The 21,859-nt window shown below is 59.8% G+C and overlaps 2 protein-coding genes across 10 annotated transcripts; one reads left to right on the forward strand and one right to left on the reverse strand.

Moving 5' to 3' along the window:
• Window positions 1–5,325: 5,325 nt before the first annotated feature.
• Window positions 5,326–13,440, forward strand: Fam83h (family with sequence similarity 83 member H). Its single transcript, XM_059247807.1, has 5 exons — window positions 5,326–5,410; window positions 8,105–8,566; window positions 9,351–9,515; window positions 9,586–9,710; window positions 9,917–13,440. The coding sequence occupies exons 2-5, from the start codon at window positions 8,120–8,122 to the stop codon at window positions 12,708–12,710; spliced, it is 3,531 nt and encodes a 1,176-aa protein (XP_059103790.1). The 5' UTR covers window positions 5,326–5,410; window positions 8,105–8,119; the 3' UTR covers window positions 12,711–13,440.
• Window positions 13,441–15,581: 2,141 nt separating this feature from the next.
• Mapk15 (mitogen-activated protein kinase 15) lies at window positions 15,582–21,356 on the reverse strand. 9 transcript variants are annotated; one of them, XM_059247725.1, is made up of 14 exons: window positions 21,123–21,354; window positions 19,758–19,856; window positions 19,614–19,643; window positions 19,394–19,484; window positions 18,769–18,899; window positions 18,519–18,682; window positions 18,214–18,353; window positions 17,512–17,569; window positions 16,985–17,122; window positions 16,779–16,884; window positions 16,467–16,671; window positions 16,257–16,360; window positions 16,053–16,181; window positions 15,582–15,952 (listed from the first exon to the last, which is right to left on the reverse strand). In XM_059247725.1, the coding sequence occupies exons 1-14, from the start codon at window positions 21,189–21,191 to the stop codon at window positions 15,767–15,769; spliced, it is 1,650 nt and encodes a 549-aa protein (XP_059103708.1). In that variant the 5' UTR covers window positions 21,192–21,354; the 3' UTR covers window positions 15,582–15,766. The 9 variants fall into 9 exon arrangements, 7 of the variants coding, with proteins under 7 accessions (XP_059103708.1, XP_059103705.1, XP_059103704.1 ...); XR_009375542.1 differs by having other exon boundaries at window positions 15,839–15,952; window positions 16,053–16,136; window positions 16,471–16,671; XR_009375540.1 differs by having other exon boundaries at window positions 15,913–15,952; window positions 16,471–16,671; window positions 21,123–21,353.
• Between the last annotated feature and the right edge of the window lie 503 nt (window positions 21,357–21,859).

Below are 21,859 nucleotides of genomic sequence, written 5' to 3' on the forward strand. Positions count from 1 at the left end.
GTCTTCCAACAGCAGATACATCTTAGCCTGGTAACATCAAGAACCAACAGACACACCTACCCCTGTACCTGGAACTGAAACCCCAGGCTTGGGCATGTGAAGCCCCTAAAAAGTGTGCCCCTCATTGTCCTGACTACTGTCTCCCACCCAAACAATGCCTCTGTCATTCTCCATGCCCTTCATCAGAGCCTCTGTCCAGCTCTGCTCCAGACAGGCGCTTTCCTTCCTTCCTTCCGATCCTGAGGTGCCTGGGCAGGGGCAGGATGGATGGGGGTGTGTGCTGGGCAGGGCTGGGCCAGGCAAACCAGTCTGGCCAGTGAAGTGAAGCAGAGCTGGCTGGGATGAGGCCCTGGGCGTGGGTGTGAGTCAGCGGGCTGGGGCTGGGGAACCACTGGGGAGGATGTCACCTGGAGCGACGCCTCGAAACGGGAGGTCTGGGAAGGAAGGCTCAGATGAGAGTTGGTCCTGGACCCCCAGCTCCACCCCTGGGACTAACAGGTGGGCCTTGGAAGGGTCCCTTGGGCCTTGTTTTAATTCAGAGGGGGAGCTGGATTCCCAATCATGGCAGTAGTCAGGTCCCACACCCCATCCTAGGAGACAAGCTAGACTCTTCTTTTTCTAGGCTTTTGAAGGCTCAGTGTCTTCACCGGCCCACAGTGTGGCCCAAGTGGTTCATACTGGGGCTATGGTGGCCCTTTCCTCTCTGGCAAGTTCCCCAGGCAAGCTCCCCAGCAGGGTTCATCTGGGTAGGCTTTGGGGCTCCAGCGGTCAGTTGGGTTGGGATGGTCTATGGCCAGTGAGGGTCTGGGCATTCGGGGCTGGTGCATTTGAGATGCAGCTCTTGCCTCTGTGGACAGTTTGAGTTTCCCGCGACTGAGGGTGGGGTGAAAGGGTGGGGGGCCTTGGTGACGCCCAGGCAGGACCGGGCACGTCCTCAAGCGGCAGTCTAGCTACTGAGAGCCGCCCCCAGTTTCTTCGCCTCCTTCCTAGTCTGGCCAGTGAAGTCTGTGGTCTGTAAAGTCCCGCACCCTGTGTCAGCACGTTAGTCAGCCTCCTGGGCTAGGGTGAGCCACCGAGCCGCCAAAGTCCCTATAAACTCCCTGGTGTGGCCCAGTGCCACAGAGTGGGGCCTGTGGGGCCTCTGGGCAGAGCCAGGGCCCTGTGCTGTGCTGCGGACACCGGGCCAAGGGGAAGCGCAGCCATTTGGGGCAGCAGGAACAGAGAGGGCTGAGCCTGGCTGAGAGCAAGCAGGCTCTCTGGGATGTCCTCTGAGCTCCCCAACAAGGCCAGTGGATGAGCCAGGCCCCTGGGGAGCAGACATCTGGTGAAAGAAGTTCTGGATCCAGGGCCATGTCTGGGAAACGAGGTCGAGCTCGAAAGCCCCGAGGCAAGAGGGTGGGCAGGGCCCAGCGGGCAGCTGGGCAGCAGCGCCCCGAGGCTGAGCCCCCGCCCCCCGACACAGGGGGCCCTCAGGACCAGGTGGGGGTGGCCCTGACAGGGCACGTGACCAGCACTCAGCTGGCTCCTCAGGGACACTCCAGGGCCACCAGGCCAGAGCAGCCACAGGCAGCCTGGAGGCCAGTTCAGGCCACTGCTGTGGAATCCAAGCTGGTGCTGGCCCCTGAGCACATGGAGGGCTGTGGAGCCGGGGGCCCCATGCCAGCCTTGGGCCCCGAACTGCTGAGACTCCACGAAGTCCAGCTGTGCCTAGCCCAGGAGCAGCTGCTGCTGGAGGACCGGAGGCGGCAGGTCCAGCTGCAGATGCAGCTGTGGCAGGAGGAGCAGCTGTGGCTGCAGCAGCTGCAGGAGGAGCAGCTGTGGCTGCAGCAGCTGCAGGAGGAGCAGGCCTGGGTGCACATGGAGGGGCTGCAGCTGGCTGTGGCCCTGGAGCAGCTCCGGAGTGAGGGTCTCGAGGCCCTGCAGACTCAAGGCCAGGTAAGGCCTAGAGGGCTATGGGCAGGGGCGTGGGCAGTCTGAAGGGACCGTGGACACCCAAGCATCTTACAGATGTGTGGGGGCTGGGAACCTCTGGGGGCCCGTATGCCCGGAGGGGCTGGCGCCCACTACACAGAATCTGGCCCGGACAAAGGACAGCAAGCCTGCCCAGACCACACAATGCTTGGCAGGCAGAGGCCATGGAGGGAGGGAACTTGTTTGGGGATGGAAGGTGTCAGGGGACCAGGAGAAGTAGCTATAGGAGCTGTCCAGGGCAGTAGGCAGAGTGAGGCGTGGGGTGAGGGCTGGGTGCACAGTTGACAGACAACAGCAGAAATGAGGAACAGTCCCCACCCCAACTATCCTGGACAGCTTCTCGTCCGGTCCAGCGGCCCTGCCCCCTGTTTACTGCAGCTTGGCGCCCAGGGCTTGAGATCACAGAGGCGGCACGCAGTGCTGGGGCCCATTATCCTCATTCCAGGAGGAAGACTGGCCTCAGACGCAGCTGGGGCTATTTTGGGCAACTAGGATTTCACCCCAGCGTGGTGGTGTGGAGTCACCACCGCCTGCCAGCTCCAGGTCTAAGATGCCGGGCTGCATCGAGGTCTGGGTGGGCACTCTTGCAGCAGGCACACACTCCAGGCGAGTCTGGGTGCAGAGCCCAAGAGACAGCCTGGAAGATGTTCACAGCTGTGGCAGAATGGATGGTACCCAGAGCGAAGGGGTGATAAAGGCTGAAGGAGGGTAGATGCAGGGAGTGCGCTCACGTGGGGTGGGGGTGGGGGTGGGGGTGGGGTGTCCATCTCCTGATGCTCTGCAGAAGCCAGCCCAGTCTAGTTGTAACCTTCCAGTGCTCTCTATGGTGAGGTGGTCTGAAGGGGAAAGGCTGAGGTGGGATGATTGTGGAATGAGGAGGAGTGGACAACCACGTATCATGAAGATTCCCAACTTAGATTCAAGCCCTGCTCTTTTTTAATACTGGTTTTTGTTGCTGTTGTTGTTTTCAAGAGAGTTTCTCTGTGTAGCCCTGGCTGTCCTGGAACTCACTCTGTAGACCAGGCTAGCCTCGAACTCAGAGATCCCCCTGCCTCTGCCTCCCAAGTGCTGGGATTAAAGGCGTGCGCCACCACCGCCCGGCTTCAATATTGTTTTTAAGCTATCTGCCCCTCCAATCTCCTCTTGACCCCTATCCTACCCCCAGGGGCTCTAACATTGTGCCCTTCTGAGCCCCATGCCCACTCCCCACCCGAGCTCTAGAGGTCCAGGCTACAGTGGATGTCTGGGCTTTAAGCCGTCAAATCTATTGTGTCCAAGCCCAGCTGAACGATCCCTTGAAGACTCCTTGGAGAGAAGGGGTTTCTCAGAGGAAACCTATGTACCTAGTGGTCTCAAGGTCAGTGTTGGGGCAGTGCCCTGGAGGTCAGAGGGTGCACTCACCAGCAGCAGCTCGAAGCTTGGGCCCAGGGGGGGGCGCCTGTCCCTTCCCTGCTGCAGCAGCTTTGGCTCCCCCCTTCTTACTGCTCATGCTCCTGGGGGGCGGGAAGGAAAGTCCAGGGAGGGTATGTTCAGAAGGGCAGAGGACAAGGCAGCGGACATACTGTGCTGGCCCTGGATGAGCATGCAGCAGGAGCACAGACCTCCAGCACACTTCCCAGTCAATCTCTTGGTCCACCTGCCTGCCCCTGATTATCTGAGTATGTGTCCAGTGGGCTTGGGCAAGGATGCCTGGCAAGAATGTGTCCCTTTATGCTTGTGTGCCTGTCCTCTACAATCCTGGCTCAGCCCACCCTGCTGGAATCCACAGATCTACATTCTGGCACCAGTTTCTAAATCACGGGACTGCCAGCTGATCAGCCTGGGCTGTGCAGACATACCTTCAACTGCCCTCAACCCATGGTCTGCTGAAGCCAACCCCTCCCCACCCTCAAACCCCCTCTCCTTGTCTGGTTCTGGAAGCAATGCCCTTCCCCCTAGTATCCAAGGCTGGCCCCCATTCATTCCCCTAGGAAGAGTCTTCTTTCCACTTCGGCCTGAGTTAGGGTCTTCCAGTGTCCTAGAACCCCTCACAGGGCCCAATGAATAGGAAGCCCGGGTAGTGCAGTCTCCGACTCCATACACCTACGTTCCCACCCCCCTGGTGCCACAGGAACATTTGGAAATGGAGTTAATAAAATGTTATCCTGAAGATAGGACCAGAAACTGACTGAAGGCTGTCTTACAGAGAATATTCAGGCAGGTGGCAGACATTGAGAAGTTGGGGCAGGAGAACTGGTGGATGGGAAGCTGGCTTGGACACACGTCTGAGTTCAGGGCAGGGCCTAAGTAGGGAAGTGGGTTAGAAGGAGAACTGGGCAGACTAGGGACCTAGGAGGAACTAAGCGCTTAGGTGTATGGGTGATGTGTGGGGGTTGATATGTAAATGGGGTTCCCTGTCTATAGAGGGCCCAGCACTTGCGACATCCTGCGTGCAGACGCTTTAATGTATATGTGTGATAATGGGACCCCTGTGCCTTCAGTTGGTGTGCGTGAAGAAGCCATCAGTGGGTGCCAGGACCACTGTTGGTTCAGGATGTGATCCTCTATATGAGATGAGGGGCGGAGCTTGGTGTGCGGGATTCTGTGTGGCGGAGGGGCTTCTGCTGGTGGGTCATCCGAGGTCCCTTTGTGCCTGAGGGGTCCCATGGGTCCAAGGGTGTGTGTGTGCGCAGGATCCCCGATGTGGTTGGGCATATGGGTGGGAAAGCCCGTGGAGTTCCTGTGCCGTCGGTCTCATGTGAGAGGACAGCCTGCAGGGAGTTCAGTGGGGAAACCAGAGGTGTGTCTGTGTGCTGTAAGGCGGTCACTGAGTGAGCGGGGTGCTTGGCCCCGCGTCTGCGGCCTCACCTGCCTCACCTGCCTCTCGCCACGCACAGAGCCCAGAAGCTCCGCCCCTCACGTCGGGCTGGCCAGTTTCCTAGCGACTAAGCCGGAACTTCCGAGTCACCCCAACTTCCGGGGCGAGGGTCAGGGGTCGGCAGTAGGGGCTTCGAGCTATCGGCTCGCAAATGGGTTCAGGGGGTTTCGGGGTCCCGAACGAAGAAGCTTTGGCAGTACTCAGTGGAGCCGGCCAGAGTCCGGGGCGCGCAGTTCTGGGGCGTCACCGGAGCGCTCCGGGGTTGGGGTTGCGGGGTTGTGGGTTTTGGGGGGGGCGCCCGCGAGGCCAGACTGGGGGCCCGGGGGTCGCAGCCGGGGTCCGGGCGGCGGAGGGCGCAGGAATGCGGGCGCGTCGGGGTGGGGCCGCCCCGCCCAGGTGCTGCCCGGGCAGGCAGGAGGCAGAGCGCGGGCGGGCGGGGCGGGGGCGGGCGCGTGAATCAGGCCGAACGGGCGGGCGGGCCGCGGCGGCGGGGAGTGGCTGCCGGACGGACCAGACCGCGAGGCCGCTGGGCGGCGGTGGGCTCCTGCTGCCCCTGTGCCGAGACCCCGCTCACCTGGCCAGGTAGGGCCCCTATCCCCGGCGCGGGCCGGGCACGGCGCAGCGCGCTGGACGGGAGGCCGGGGCCTCCGCGCCACGATACCTGGGTCTGATCTCGGGACCCCGGGCCGGGCGGTGCTGTGAGCGCGTGCGTGGGGCTGGGTCGGGGACAGGGTGACTGCTCTCCGGGGTCCTGGGTGAGGGGTTTCCGAGGGGCATGCTGGCAAGGAGGAGGCAGAAGGAAGGGTGCGACCCACACCCTCGTTCTCGCGGCCTAGATGTTGGCTGGGCATGACCTGTACCTTTACCGGAGCCTCTCCCCAAGCCGCCATGAACCGGGGTGTCCAGGGCTGGATCCTTGTGTGGAGGGCAGGGAAAACTGGAGTCTCCTAACTCCTGATCCCACATCCCTGGCCTGGATAGGCAGATAAAGACACCTGGCCTGGGTAGCGGCTAACTTCCTAGGGTACAGTAACACCCTTGGGCCTTGTAGTAAGTACCTAACCCGCAAGCCGTAACTCACCGACTTCCGGTCTTTGCGCCCCATCCCACCAATTCCCACCTCTCAGCTTCATGTCCCCTACCGCCTCCCCCCCACAGTCACCCTCTTCGTGTAGTAGCCCAAGGTACTCCCCATGGGATCCCCCTTCTAGATGCGGGAACACTACCTCCTGTCAGGTAGGAGAGGAGGTACCGTCATTTGTGTGTGTGTGTGTGTGTGTGTGTGTATGTGCTGTTAATGGTGAAGGGCCTGGAGAGTGGCTTCAGGTCGGAGGTCATCGACAGGAGCTTCCTGCTGAGTCATCGGTTTGGGTGGGATAGGCGCCCTCCTTAAGCAGCGGCCCACTTGAAGAGCAAATGTCTGTGTGAGCAGGCGGTTGGGGTCCATTGCTGATAGGAGTGGTCACTGCCCAGTCCATAGTCAAGGGGGGGGGACTGTGTGTCAGTGAGAGAACCTGAGGGCATTTGAGGTCGTGGGTGACTGCTGTGTGAGACCAGGGCCCACCGTGGCCACTCAGGACTAGAGCTTCTTTCCAACCAATAGTATCTTTGATGGTTCCTCACCAAAAGTCCACAGGCTGGACAGTATCAGTTCTCAGTCTCAGTCATCCTTATATCAGGAAGTGCTCTGCTCCCCCCTGCCCCCCAGTGAGCGCACACCAGGGAGTGTGAGCATGCTGCCCAGGAAGGCTGAGTGCGGTATGGGGCCTGCCCAAGCAGACATGCCAGCAGGTGGTCTGCCTAGATCTCCCCAGAACCGTGTGCCACACCTCACACTGCAGACTGGAAGGAAGGAAAACCAACGGCCTACAGTCAGGGCAGTGCCCCAAAGGGAATTTAGAGCACTCTTCTCAGGGCAGGTCGACATAGGAGTGTCCCCACCTCCAAGCTCTGTCACATTCGGACTTGTTCATGTGTTGCACCATGCCCCTAGGGGTGGCAGACACTACGGCTCCCTGGGTCATACACACACACAGCAGAGTCCTGACCCCCAATATCATCAGACAGGTGTCCCCTAATGACAGCAGCTAGTGCCCCGTGCTGTCCCCATCACTGACCCACTCCTCTTCCTGGGCAGAATCACTTTTCCCAGCCCAGGAACCTGTGTGCTCGGCAGAGCAAGAGTCCCAAGCCCCTCCAAACCCGAGGAGCAGTGGGGAAAGGGGTGAGTCTGCCCTAGGGCAACTTCCAGGGCCAGAGGTGCAGGTTTCTAGGTGTTTGGTTGGTACTGCTAATGCCTTCCTCAAGCCTAAGTTCCTGCCACCCCTCCCCGCCCCGGCCGCTGGAGAACAAGAGCATTGGTTCTGGAGCACCCGTGGTAATGGGACACCGACCTTCATTCTTAGCGCACCGAGGAGAGGGTGGTGATCGGGGGTCTTGGGAATGTCTCTCTTGCCATCACGGTGGGCGGGTCTGGGGGGGTGCAGAGACCCTGCAAGGGAGGGGCCGGCCCCACGGAACTGTGGCCCAGAGAGGCTGTAGCCGAGATGGGTCGGTAGCAAAGGGTGAAGTTTTTATTTCGAGAGGTTGAGAATTGAGGAGTGGGGGCAGGGAGCTGAGGGAAGGGGCTGTGGGAACGCACAGGTGTGGACTGAGGGAAGAGGTGTGGGTGGGGTTTGAGGCCATCAGCCCTGGATGAGTCAGTCTCCGCTCTGCCATGCTCACCTTGGGCCAGGTACAGTGTCTTGCCACCCCTCCCAGCTGCGTACAGAAAGGTAGCAGGCCAGAGCACTGCCCAGGATCTTCAGGCAGTGGAGACAGTGCCAAGGAGCCAAAGAGACTGATGTCTTAAGGAACAAAGGGGGCGGGGGTGGGGGTGGGGGATAGTCTCCTTACTGGACTGCATTTGTGTCTTAACCAACAACTTATTGTAGGGAAAGGGATCCACAAAGGAAATGGGCCATGAATCTACTGACCCTGAAGGAAGGGCAGGCGGGGCCTCTTCCCTGTCTGGAATGGGGCAAACACTGGCAGTCCCTGAGACCCTGATGAGAACAAGGTCTCGGCCCCAGGAAGGGGATTTAGGACTGAGTACCAGTGGCCCATGGCTGCCCCCAGGGGCTGTTTCTGAGCCTGTCTTGGTTGGGCCCTGGAAGATCTCCCAGGGATAAGCTGAACCCCAAGATCTAGCAGCTTCGTCGGCTATGTGTGTCCACTTGTGAGGGTAAGGTAAGTGGGTCCTACTGCCCTAGTTAATGCATCTTCCCGCCCCTCCAGGCCCCTGGCCCCAACATGGCCCGTCGCTCCCAGAGCAGCTCGCAGGGGGATAACCCATTGGCACCTGGGTACCTGCCACCCCACTACAAAGAATACTACCGCCTGGCGGTGGATGCGCTGACTGAGGGTGGGCCAGAAGCCTACAACCGCTTCTTAGCATCTGAGGGGGCACCTGACTTCCTGTGCCCTGAGGAGCTGGAACATGTGAGCCGCCACCTGCAGCCCCCACAATATGTGGCCCGGGAACCCCCTGAAGGCAGCCCTCCTGATGTGGACATGGATGGTTCCTCAGGAACCTACTGGCCAGTGAACTCCGACCAGGCTGTGCCCGAGCTGGACCTGGGCTGGCCCCTGACCTTTGGCTTCCAAGGCACAGAGGTCACCACACTGGTACAGCCGCCGCCGCCCGACAGCCCCAGCATCAAAGATGAGGCTCGGAGGATGATCCGCTCTGCCCAGCAGGTGCATTATTATGGGCTTGATGGATGGTGAAGGGCAGCCTGAGCTGGGTCTTGAAGCATGAGTAGGAGGGTGTGGGAAGAATAAAAGCATTCCAGTGCTGCGGATGCCCAGGCTGGTCAGCCAGACCTCAGCAGGAGAGTCACCCTGTAGGGTTTGTCCATTGTCACCTGGGAATTGGTTAGTGGCCTCTATACATTTGCTTGCCCAGGATCATGGCCAGTACCCAGAAACTTAGGGCCGTTGGCCTATTGGTCTCTCCAGACCTTGCCCAACTGAGAGCAACCCACTCCCAAAGCAGCTGGCAAACAGCAAAAAGCAAAGAAAAAAAAATGGCTGTTAAGCCAGGAAGACTGGCTGGTGCCAGCAATCTAACATTCAGGGAGGTTGAGGCTATCCTGGATTACATAGTAACAGTCCATCCTGTATTAAAAAACAAAAACACTCCCACAAAATATAGGAAGATTAGGTAAGGTAGCAGACCTAGCTTCTGTCCCTGCTCCAGGTTGTGACAACCCCTCACCCCCCATCAAGCCTGAGGTTCTGATGCCTGCCCCGACAACTTGGGATCTGAACACACAGGGCCAGAGTTGCAGCTACTCCCCCTCTGAATGAAGCACCCTAAAAGTATAGGCTCTGCCCCTGCTCCGGGCTCCTTGGTGAACTCTCTCTCCTGGGGTTAGGCTAATGGTCATTTCACAGTGCGTGTGGGTGAAAGTGTAGCTGGAGATAGGCGGAACAGCAGGACCCTTGCGTCCCGCTGACCTGATACGCACCTACCTCACAGGTGGTGGCCGTGGTGATGGACATGTTCACAGATGTGGATCTGCTCAGTGAGGTGTTAGAGGCTGCCGCGAGGCGAGTCCCAGTCTACATTCTGCTGGATGAAATGAACGCTCAGCACTTCCTAGACATGGCAGACAAGTGTCGTGTCAACCTGCACCACGTGGATGTGAGTGACCAGGCCAGGGGAGTGGAGGGGAAAATACCTTTGGTGAAGACCTGACTCCCCTCTCTTCCAGTTCCTGCGCGTGCGCACAGTGGCAGGGCCGACCTATTACTGCCGCACTGGGAAGTCTTTCAAGGGCCATCTGAAGGAGAAGTTCTTGCTGGTGGACTGTGCTGTAGTGATGAGCGGAAGTTACAGGTATGCCCAGTGGGTTTCCCTCAGCCCTGGCCCTCCCCCACAGAGTCCTTCCCCATGCGTGGTCCCACTTCCTTCCGGTAAAGTCCTCCTTGCCACAGCCCACCAACCCAGTTCCTTACAGACCCCAATTCCCTGATTATCCAACGGCTGCCTTTGGCCTTTGTGGCCCTACTTCCTCTCCCTGACTCCCTCCCTCCTGCCCACAGCTTCATGTGGTCCTTCGAGAAAATCCACCGCAGCCTGGCTCATGTGTTCCAGGGAGAGCTGGTCTCCAGCTTCGACGAGGAGTTCCGCATCCTGTTCGCACAATCAGAGCCCCTGGTGCCCTTGGCTGGGATGCTAGCCCGCATGGATGCCTATGCTCTTGCTCCGTACTCTGGGGCTGGGCCCCTAGTGGGCGTCCCCGGGGTTGGAGCACCAACACCTTTTTCTTTCCCTAAGCGGGCGCACCTCCTATTCCCACCGCCCCGGGAAGAAGGCCTGGGCTTCCCCTCTTTCCTAGACCCTGACCGCCACTTCCTGTCAGCCTTCCGCCGTGAGGAGCTGCAGCGTATGCCTGGAGGTGCATTGGAGCCCCACTCGGGGCTCCGGCCACTGGCGCGTCCGGCTGAGGCTGGACCTATTGGAGAGCTCGCAGGCCCCCGGGGCTTCTTCCAGGCACGGCACTTGGAGATGGACGCCTTCAAGCGGCACAGCTACACCGCAGCCGACGGAGGTGGAGCCGTGGAGAACTTTGCGGCTGCGCGGCAGGTGTCGCGACAGACATTCCTCAGCCATGGTGATGACTTCCGTTTCCAGACCAGCCACTTCCAGCGTGACCAGCTCTACCAGCAGCAGCATTACCAGTGGGACCCACAGTTTGCACCCGCGCGCCCGCAGGGCCTCTTCGAGAAGCTTCGTGCAGGCCGACCTGGCTTTGCGGACCCTGATGACTTTGCACTAGGTGCTGGGCCCCGCTTTCCAGAACTCGGTGCTGATGTACACCAGCGGCTGGAATATGTGCCATCCAGCGCATCTCGAGAAGTACGCCACGGCTCGGATCCTGCCTTTGGAGCCGGCCCACGTGGTGTGGAGCCGAATGGGGCCTCGCGCCCCAACCTGGGCCAGCGTTTTCCGTGCCAAGCATCCATGAGGCAAGGCCTGGACACCACTGCAGAGATGGAGCCTGACCGCAGGGGTGGACCCGAGGGACGGGCCGGCCTACGTCACTGGCGCCTTGCTTCCTACCTGAGCGGCTGCCATGGCGATGGTGGGGAGGAGGGTCTGCCGATGGAAGCTGAGGCCTATGAAGACGAAGTGCTGGCTCCTGGAGGCCGGGACCTGCTCCCGTCCGCCTTCCGCACTCCTGTACCCTTCCCAGCCAAGGGACCGAAGCCAAGCTCAGGAAGCGGTGGTGGCGACAGCTCAGAGAGAGAGGGCGCGGAAGAGACAGGCCTGGCTAAGCAGGACTCCTTCCGCTCCCGCTTGAACCCGCTCATCCAGCGCAGCTCCAGGTTGCGCTCGTCACTCATCTTTGCCTCACAGGCCGAGGGTGCTGGTGGGACCACAGCAGCCACCACAGAAAAAGTACAGCTGCTACACAAAGAGCAGACAGTCAGTGAAACTGTGGGTCCGGGTGGAGAGGCTGTTCGTTCCAGCGCCTCGGCGAAAGTGGCGGAGCTACTGGAGAAATACAAGGGCCCTGCCCGGGACCCGGGGGGCGCAGGGGGTCCCATCACTGCCGCCAGCCACAGCAAGGCTGTAGTGGCCCAGTCCTGGCGGGAGGAGGTGGTGGGGCCTGGAGGAGCGGGAACTGAGCGCCGCAGCCTTGAGAGTTGCTTGCTTGACCTGCGGGACTCTTTCGCACAGCAGCTGCATCAGGAGGCAGAGCGACACCCAGGAGCAGCTTCGCTGACCGCTGCGCAGCTGCTCGACACACTGGGCAGCACAGACCGCCTGCCTTCACGCTTCCTCTCCGCCCAGGGTCGCTCCTTGTCTCCACAAGGGCGAGATAGCCCTCCACTGGAAGGGCAAGGAACGCACCAGTTGCCTTATTCTGAGCCAAAAGGGAGCCCCACCCCAGCTTACCCTGAGCGCAAGGGGAGCCCTACGTCTGGGTTTCCCAATCGGAGGGGCAGCCCAACCACAGGATTGATTGAGCAGAAGGGGAGTCCCACTTCGGCCTACCCAGACCGCAGGGGCAGCCCAGTGCCCCTACCTGAGCGCAGGGGCAGCCCGGTGCCCCCAGTGCCTGAGCGCCGGGGCAGTCCGGTGCCCCCTGTCCCTGAGCGCAGAGGCAGTCTCACCTTCGCTGGGGAGTCTTCCAAGACTGGGCCTGCGGATGAGGTGGCTGGCGGCCCCATGGAAGTCCTGCGAAAGGGCTCCCTCCGCCTCAGGCAGTTGCTGAGCCCCAAGAATGAGCGGCGTGGGGAGGATGAGGGCAGCTTGCCGGCTCCACAGGAAAATGGGCAGCCCGAGAGCCCCCGGCGGCCCTCGCTGGGTCGGGGTGACAGCACAGAGGCTGCCACAGATGAGAGAAGCTCCAAGGTACGCCTGACTTCAGCTACCGCCAATGCCTTATACAGCAGCAACCTGCGAGATGACACAAAGGCCATTCTGGAGCAAATCAGTGCCCATGGCCAGAAGCACCGCGGAGTCCCCGCTCCAGGCCCCGCTCACAGCAGTCCTGAGCTAGGTCGCCCGACCACTGCAGGAGACTTGGCCCCAGACATGTCCGACAAGGACAAGTGTTCGGCCATCTTCCGCTCAGACAGCCTAGGGACGCAAGGCCGGCTCAGCCGCACACTGCCCGCCAGCGCAGAGGAGCGTGACCGCCTCCTTCGCCGCATGGAGAGCATGCGCAAAGAGAAGCGTGTCTACAGCCGCTTCGAGGTCTTCTGCAAAAAGGAGGAAGCCGGCAGTGCTGGAGCAGGAGACAACCAGGCAGATGAGGACACCAGGGACAGTAAAATGGGCAAATTTGTTCCCAAGATTCTGGGGACATTCAAAAGCAAAAAATGAGTCTTCCGGTCTTGGAGGCCAGGACTCTGCATCACTGCCATACAGCACTCACGGGACCCGTCTGGTACTGATGGAGTGGTGACTGCCAGGCTGGTGTCAAAGCCGGTTGGGACCTGGCTGACAACCACCCGGACTGAGCTCCACTTGAATCCACCCGACAGCCACACTGCCTCTCTCTCTTGGCTTCTGCTGGCTAGGAGCTCAGCCCCTCGGCCCAGTGCATTTTCTCATCACCTCCCTCACCTCAGCCTCCACCATCTCCTGGGCTCTGGTCCACTTTGGGGCTTAATTCACCTCAGGGATCCACATCTCTGCCTTATTCGCCAATTTTTCAAGAACTCATCACTTTATGCCTCGGTTGCCTCTTAGGGCCTTTTATCTCAGGGCTTTTTCTCAGGGTGTGCATTTCCCTCACAAGCTCCTGGGTCCACTGCCTTCCTCTGGAGACAGCCTCCCTCCATCCCCTCACCTCCATCTCTCTCTCTGGAACTCACCTTCCCTGCCTCCACTCTGCTTCCTCACTGCCTCCTAGCACTTTCTTGGCATCTGTCCTCTTACTGTGGGGAGGACAGGGATGCTAGCCAGGGCAGGCCACCGGGGGGTAGTGGCCAAGCACCCACGGGGCTGCCTTAAGTCGCGTCTGCCTTCTCCAGCAAGTCTCTGGGTAGCACTTGAAGAGGAGCCAGAGTGGGGAGCCACTGGACTTTGCAGTACAATAAAGCAGTCTGGACAGACTTCCTACCACCCCAGCTTCAGTAAGTTCCTAAGCCAAAGTCTGCGAAGAGGCTTTGTAGTGTCTGGGCCTCAGCAAAAGGCAGAAGATGTAGTACAGCCTGAGCTCCAGCCGCCACTAAGGGACAGCAGACCCTGCCCCACCCCCAACTCCACCCTAGCCTTGCTCCTTTCCTAGCTGTCACCAACAAAAAGAATCTGTCCAAGGTCCCGGGTTACTTTTACCTTTTCTTACCTCCAAGGATTTTGATTTGGAATAACACCGAATGCGTAGAGAGCCACCCCCCACCCCCGCCACACACACACACACACAGTTAGGCATTGAGAAATATGTTTCTACTGTCTACTATTCTTTCCAAATAGTTTATACCCGTGTGTGTGTGTGTGTGTGTGTGTGTGTGTGTGTGTGTGCATGGGCGTGTGCACTTGTGGTGGGAAACCCCAAGAGGGCAAAGACGTGAAAAGAAAGCCACGAAGTAGTTCCTTCTGACTCCAGCAGCTGGAGAAGGGAGGACACTGGGGCTTGGGCAGTGACCGGATCCCACTGTAACACTTCACTGTCAAATGCCCCGGGTTCCTGGCCAGGTGCACGTGTCCCCTGGGAACTGGATGAGTGGAGTGTCTCCTAGTCTTGACATGCTTGCTGCTTAGCTCGTCTTAGGGCGCATGGTCTGGCATCCCGTGTGTGCGTGCGTCACTGCTCATGCTCAGACCTGTTGAGCTCCGCAATGGAAAAGTGGAGGCTGCTAGTCCTTCCTGGGGCCGGCCCTCTGAGACCCCTGGCTGCACCCTGCACACCTTTCTGAGAAGGACATTCCCTGAAGCAGTGTCTTGTCCTCTTACATTAACAGTAAACACAACACCCAAACTCCAACACAGCCCCAATGCTGGGGAGGCAGAGGTAAGCTGGTCTCGAAGTTCTGGGGCAGCCTAGAACAGCAAGTTCCAGGCCAGCCAGGGCTACACAGTGAGATCCTATGCCAAAAAAAAAAAAAAAAAAAGCCATCATGTCCCCCAATAGGTGTAACTGTCCAATTTTTAATCCTGTGACCCTCCTAGTTTCCTTTTTGGAGAGCCATGAGTCCCAGAGGGGAACTCTTATTCCTCCATGCCTGTACAAACGCCTCTCCCATCCCCGCGCACCCCATACCCCTGCAAACCCCTGGCGCTCTGGGCCATTCATGGCGGCACTCATCTGGATCTCCAGTCTTGAAGCCCAGAAGACACTTCTCAGCCTTCAGCTTGCAGCTCCTGTCCCCCCTGAACCCTTCTGCCCCGATAGCCAGTTCTTGGCCTTGCAGGCACACTGGTTTCTGGTGTTGGCTCTCACAGACTCCTTTGTTCTGTTGCTCAGCAACTTGGAGCTATGCCTCAGACTCTTGAAACTGCGCACTGACCACATTGGCAGTCGGCCACCTCAGGAGACAAAACCTTTTGGCTCGAGTTCCGGCTGGCTCTCCGCCATGTTGGAATCATACCCACCCTCGCCCGTACCCGGTTATTTGCTTCCTGACTCTGTCTCATTTCACCCAGTATCACTGCTATGTAGGCTCCAGCTCTGCCCAGCTTCCCCTCACCCGTGCCTGGTCCCTCCTGTCATCGGCCCCGCTGCGGCCAGCAGGTTTAGACAGCTCCCCTAGCCAGGTGGTGTGGAATCCTTGAGTGCCTACACAAGTCTGGTCTGAACTCAGACCAAGCTCTTTGCACAGTAGTGCCTCCCCCCACCCCACCCCCCGAGATCTTCAGGGTGTCTTCCTGCCCTTTTATCAAAACCTGGAGACAAACCAGGAGTGTCACTGTGTGGTTCCAGCGCAGGTGGCAGTCGCCGACAAAAGGGTAGCAAGAGCCTCGGGCCCAGAGAAGTGATGTACACTTCTCTCTCCCCCTTTTCTTTGTGGCTCCGGTCTTAAGCAGTCATTGGTAACCTGCGCACGGGTGGGGAATGGGTCCACAATCCTTGTCCCAGAGGACTAGGCTGAGTGGGCAGAAGCCTCTGAGAGAGCAGACGTGGCCCTTCAACTGTGTGCTGAGCACAGGATTCGGATACGGAGCACTCGGGAAGAGTGGGCTTCAGGAAAGTTTGGGACCTAGGAAGGGAGCCCTCGGATGGCAGTGGGTGAAAAGATGGCTTAGCCGGGCTGGCAAAAATATGACTTTATTGGAAGAAATTGTTGGGGGTGGAGTGGAAACCGCCATCTACTCCCCCTTAGGGGAGAGAGGCTCAGGGAACCCTCCCGGAACTCGAATGCATATGGACAAAGGAGGGAGATGCGCTGGGGGCTGGGGAACAGCGCCAGGTTGCCGCGAGGAGGCGGGTGGGCGGCTCACGCACGCGGTCCGGGGAGCAGGGGCAGGCGGCCCAGCGCCGAGCGGCACACGGTCCCATAGGCCTGGGAGTAGCCGCCAAGCGCAGCTCTGGCTGCGCCCTGGGCCCCCTGCGAGGCCGAGGTGCCAAACATCCTTCGGCCGGGTCGGGGTTCCGGGGCCTCCCGGGGCAGGCGGGAAGGGACCTGCACGCAGGCGAGGGTCTTGTTCAGGAGGGAGAGGAGTGGAGCAGGGCTCTGGGGGGTACGAACCGCACTGGAGGGAGCTGGGAAGGGCCGGGCTCACCCGTCGCGCGCCGGCCGCCCTCGGCCCACCGCCCCGGGCCGGGTCACTGCGGATCAGGGCCTGATTGGCCGCCTGAGCCGCGGCCTGTGAAGTCAGGGAGGGCGCCACCACCTTAAGGTTTGTCTTCGCCTGGAAGGGGTGCGCCACGGGGTCACGGAAAGGTACTGCAAGAGGCTCTTCCGTGCCCACCCAACCTCGACTTACCCCTGAGGGTGCCGAGGGTGGCTCCGCTGTGGCCCCTGGTGGCCTTTCCCCCCTGCTTGGCGGCGGAAGTTGGAGGAGGGGGTCTGAGCTCTGCCTGGGAACTTCTGTGGGGTCATAAGAGCAACCCCCGGAGTTAGGGCCCCGCTGCGCGCGTTGGTGGCCCCTACAGAGACAGGGCCCAGGGGTGCGTGGGAGACAGGCAAAGCTCACCCACGTGCTCAGGGGTATGATCAGGGCTACTCTGAGGTCTGGGTCCGCGTTTCCGCGCAGGCGTCTCCGCGGGGACCTGGGGGAGGACTCCGGGCTTGAGCGATTGAGCCCGGGCGGGGGACACCCTGAGCTCTGGCCGCGAGGCCGCACCCCGCAGGCCTTCCTCTCCAGGGCTGCGGCTGTTCCCCCTCCGCTCCAGGATCATCTGCGGGATTGGGAGGGGCGCTCAGAGGGGGCCGGACGGCACTGAGGTCGCTGCGATAAGAGGCTTCGAGGGTGCCCTGGGAAAGCGGACGATGGGAGTCCCGGCACCTGGTACAGGCGGTTGCGATACTCTGGTGCAGAGAGCTGGTCTCTTTCGTGCACCGGGAGCCGCACGTCGGATCCCCGTGTCCACTCGCGGTCGGGGCAATGGAATCTGCGGGGCCAGGAAGACGGATGCAGGAGTGACGGGGACACAAGTTTCAGGAGAGCAAGCCACTCGGGCTCCCACCCCTGCCCTTCACTCCGAGTCTCACCTCTGCACGTAGGGGTGTTGCAGTGCCTGCTCAGCGCTAAGCCTCTTGTCCGGAGCAAATGCCAAGAGTCGCTTGAGGAGGTCCAGGGCTTCTGGGGGGGTGTCTGGCGGCAGGAGGGCGTCCAGCGTCTGCCGTGGCCTGCGGGCAGCTGCCTGTCGTCTCCTCTCTAGGGCCCCACCCGTGGCACCTTCTGTCTGTGGCCTGACCTCTGCTTGTGTAAATCCCACTCTTCGCGTCCCCTTCCGGAGGAGGTCACCTCTCCATTCCCTCATCCCCGCTCAGCGGGACGCTCTCCCCTTTTCTAAGGCTGGGTGTTCTCATTTCTGGGAGATGGGTCTTTCTGTTTTTCTTTTCTCTTTTTCTTGCCAGTCTCCTGGATCGCCCCCCCTCCCCGCCCCCGTAACTAAGCTCTAAGAGTATGGGACTGAGCTCTGCACCGCTACAAACTGGCTCCTGTGCCAGCTGCAAGATGGCGGCCCCCTCCTGCGACCTGCCACCCCTTCCCCGCACCTAAGGGATCCACTCACTTGGACCCAAGGTTCTGCAGAATCAAAGCACTGTAGTCTGAGCCAAGGGCCTGGAGCTCTGCGAGTGGGTGGAAACAGAGGTATGAAGCAGGCAGGCTGGGCAGGGGTGGGGGGAGGGGGGCTGCCAACCCTTCTGGCCACATAGATAATAAATAGCCTCTCACAGAGTCTGTGGTCTAGAAGGGCTCAAACCCCTAAAAGCCAGCCATCTGGTCCAGGTGAGTGCTCAGAGCTGTGCCTTACCCGGAAAGTACACACTATCAGCATGCTCACATAGAGGATGCTATGGGTCACACCAACCCAAAAGGCAGAAACTTGCTGGGGGTGGGGGGGCACCCTGCGGGGCCTTCAAAGGTGTCTCCCTCTTGCCATGCCCCTCTCCACAACCGCTGATCTCAGCAAGCAGTATGGACACTTCACTCTTGTTCCCCTGACTCTGCCCAATCAGCCCTTTCCTGTCAGTGTTTGGCTTGCACTGTCACTGTGGCCAAGTCTGTCTCTCTGCACCAGTCCCCAGCAGCTGCACCCGGGCCCTCCCTCCACAGGGCCCTTTCCAGTTTCCCTGGGTCAAGTGACTCTCTCATGTGCACGGTACTGGGGAGATGTGGGACAGCATCTCCACAGCTGTGCCCTCTGACTTTCATTATCCTATGCCTAGGGGACAGGCTGCCGAGGTTGGGACCTCACTGTGTACAGGCTCACCCTCCATGGATGGCAACGGAATGGTCTCCAGGATCAGCTCCAGCTGGTGGAAAGTCGATGTGCCGGGAAACAGTGGCTGCCCCCGAAGCATCTCTCCTAATATGCAGCCCAGGCTCCACATGTCCACCCCAGGGGTGTACCTGGAGCAGGAAGGGGGATGTGCAAGGGCAGGGAGCAGAGGTGGAGGCAGAACAGGAGCGCAGGGATAGGGGCAGTCAGTATTCAGGTGGGCCCGGGCAGGACCAGGATACAGGGTACCCTATGAGACCTGAAGGGAGGGGGGAGATTGGGTCTCCAGCGGTTACCATCGGGAGGACAGAAGAACCTCTGGAGCTCGGTACCATCGTGTGGCCACATACTCTGTCAGGGCCTGGCCCTCAGGCCCCTCAGGGAGGTCACTCAGGGAGCGTGCCAGGCCAAAGTCACAGAGTTTCACCCGGCAAGCAGCATCCAGCAGAACGTTGGCTGGCTGGAGAGAGGAATGGGCTGCTTGAGACCCAGTGGGCCGGGTGCACAGTGGAGCCAAGGGACCTGTGGGCACGGTGTGGACCCAACCTTCTGGTCCCGGTGGATGACACGCCCTGAGTGGATAAACTTGGTGGCCCTCAGGAGCTGGTAAAAGATGCAACGCTTGTGGATGTCCTCCAGGAGTTTGCCCTTCTGGATGACTGCATTCAGGTCGGTGTCTGGGAAGGGGCAGGAGCCGGGGAAGGAGACGCAGGTCAGTCTGGAGGGTGAAGAGTGCAGGTCTGTACCACTTTGAGCCTGCACCAGCCCTTAGCCCATCCTGGGCTCTCTCTGCCTGGCTACCCAGCCATCAAATCTGTCTTCACTGCCAATACAGCCAGAACGGCCTACGGAATTATTCTCATCCTATTTCATGCTCTTGTTTTACAAACTGAGTGGGGGAAAAAGGAGAACATCGCAAGTGAGGGAGGGCAAAGCAAGAATCCCGTGCAGAAGGGACGAAATGGGGGCGTCACCACCAGGTCAGGGCAGGCAGGGTAAGGGGAGAGGGATCACTGCCAATCTTGGAAGGTCAGACCTCACCAGCTTTGTGCTCAGGTTCAGGGGACAGAGGAGAGTGACAGGTACAGTATGGGCCAGGCATCAGAGGAACAGAAGAAGGGAGCCAAGTCACTTAAGTAGGGCTGGGGTCTGGCCAAGGTGTCTCACTCACCCATGGACTCAAACACCAGGTAAATATCCTTGTCATTCTGTGCTGGGATCACATCAAGTAGGCGGATGATGTTGGGGTGGTTCCCAAACTCCTGGGAAGACAGACTGTTGCTGGCTGCGAAGCCAAGACTGTGCTCTGGGTCAGTGGGGCCAGCTTCTCCCTTGTCCGTGGGGACCTGCACCCAGGGAAGGGATGTGGCCGGGTAGCCTGGGCCCCTTACCTGGAGAAGCATGACTTCCCTGAAGGTTCTCTGTAAGAAACAGAAATACGCACCAGGCTGACCCAGAAGTGCCAGGAAACCTGCTGTGACGGGACCCTCCCACAGCTCCCCATACCTCCTCATACTCTCTCACTGCTCACTGACCTGAGCATCTGTCTGGTCCCTAAAGGCATCAAAGATTTTCTTGATGGCCACTACATCACCGGTCCTCCGATCCACTGCCTTCCACACAATGCCATAGGCCTGGGGGAACACAGGGTCAGCTTGCTGAACACAGGGGTGGGTGTCCTGCTACACACACACACACACACACACACACACACACACACACACACACACACACACCAGCCAGCCAGGCTGTCCTATCCAGCTCTGGATCCTGAGAGGGGTCAGAGTGTGACAAGTCCTGAAGTGGCAGCATCTTCTGGACAGGGGGAAAAGGGTGAGACTGGAGAGGTCCCTACCAGGACATGAAGCCACAAGCAGGTACTACTGAGCAGGACCTGAAGCCGTCTGTCTCTGGAATGACCTTTGGCCCCTCCAGCACATTCTGACTCTCTCTACACCCCCCCCCCCCATGCCATCTGCTTAGCAAATCCTATTGACTTGACCTTCAGAATGTATCCAGGGCCTGATGACTTTCCATCTCTGCTGTGCCCTGGCCCATGCTTCCGGCATCTCTTGTGGGTTGGCTGTCTACTCTCTCTGCTGCTCCCAACCCATCACCACCACCAAGCCTCACCGGAGTCAACAGGGTGAGCTTTGTAAAATGACCGGTCCAAACAGCTGCTACAGCTCGTCAATTAAAATAAAAGCCCAAGTCTTGAAGGCGCCCTAGATCCCTTCCACACAATGGGACCCATCACTACCATCCTATCCCATCTCCTCCTGGTTCCATGCACAGAAATGTAGTGTGTCTCCAAGAGCCAAGCAGGGCTTTTGCTTCAGGGCCTTTGCGATGGCTGTTTGCTTGCTCCCCTCCAATGTACACAGAACACACCCACAGAACCACACACATTCACACATACAGCCCCATATGCTCAGACCCAATTACAATCACGAATACACCTGAACTCACACACAGTTCCTGCTCTCATTCTGTGAACCCCCTTACTCAGACTTCCTGAGCCTGGTTTGTGTGCTCCTGAGCCATGCTGGGAGCAGCCCTTCCCCCTCAGAAACTGAAATGGGCCGGGCTTCCCCAGAACAGCCTATGAGAACTCAAAAAGGTAGGGGTGTGTGGGTGGAGCACCAATGCCACTCCTCCTGCAACCTGGAGCACCAATGCGACTCCTCCTGCAACGTGGGGGCCCTGGCAGTCACCTGCCTTCCAGGGCGAGGTCCCTGAGTGCTGCCCAGTTTTCCTTATGGGGTATAGGAGCCTCGGAGGAAGCAAGACGCGAGCCCAGGAGCCAGCATCCAGTGTCGGAAGAACTAGATCTTGGGGGGCTGACCTGGCCCCCAGGTGACTGCAGTGCTCCTCGGATGACAGGGCGTCCCTGAACTCACCCCCTTCCCAAGCCTCCGCTTGATCAGGTATCTCTGGGCTACGTGGCGGTCCACCTCGGCAGCACACATGACGAGAGGCAGGCGCAGGTTCCTAGTGTCCACAGACTCCTCCTCGGAGCTGGACCTGTTGATCCGTTGGCTTGGGAACCGGCGGCCGCGATGCGCCACCCTTGCGCCTGCGCCAATGGGCGGGGTCTGCAGCCAGCCCCACCTGTCTGCTTGGGTCCCCTGGTCAGTGCTGCTCGCGGGGTGGGGGTTGGGGTGGGGAGGCTATCCCTGAATGCGCTGGGTACAGCGGCATTGCAACGCTGCCAACCCCTGGGTTAGGCACGTCTTAGGGTTCAGGGGGAGCTGAACGTCGGGGATTCAGAGCCGGGCTCTCTCAGGAGCGAGGCTGTTGGATGCAACAGTGGATGAAAAGTCGGCGAGGTCAGGGCGTGGCGGGCGCCCTGGACCCTGGTAGAAGAGCACTAGAGCTGGTGACCGGGAAAGGCGCCGCCAAGTGGGAGTGAACCCGACGTGTTTGAGGCTCCAGGCCTGCTTGCCAGGGAAGTTGAATGGAGACCAAAGGTATGGGCCACCCAGAGGACCAAAGCACTGGGCCGACTGATGTGAGGGAGGAGGTTGCAAGAGGCCAGGAGGTCGCGATTATGCTGGGCTGGGAACACCACACAACAAGAGCAGGGAATACTGCATAAAAACGGATCCAGGTTGCTGGAGTCGGATGTGGGAAGGGT

Source organism: Peromyscus eremicus, chromosome 20 (assembly GCF_949786415.1).
Source record: "Peromyscus eremicus chromosome 20, PerEre_H2_v1, whole genome shotgun sequence".
NCBI lineage: Eukaryota > Metazoa > Chordata > Mammalia > Rodentia > Cricetidae > Peromyscus > Peromyscus eremicus.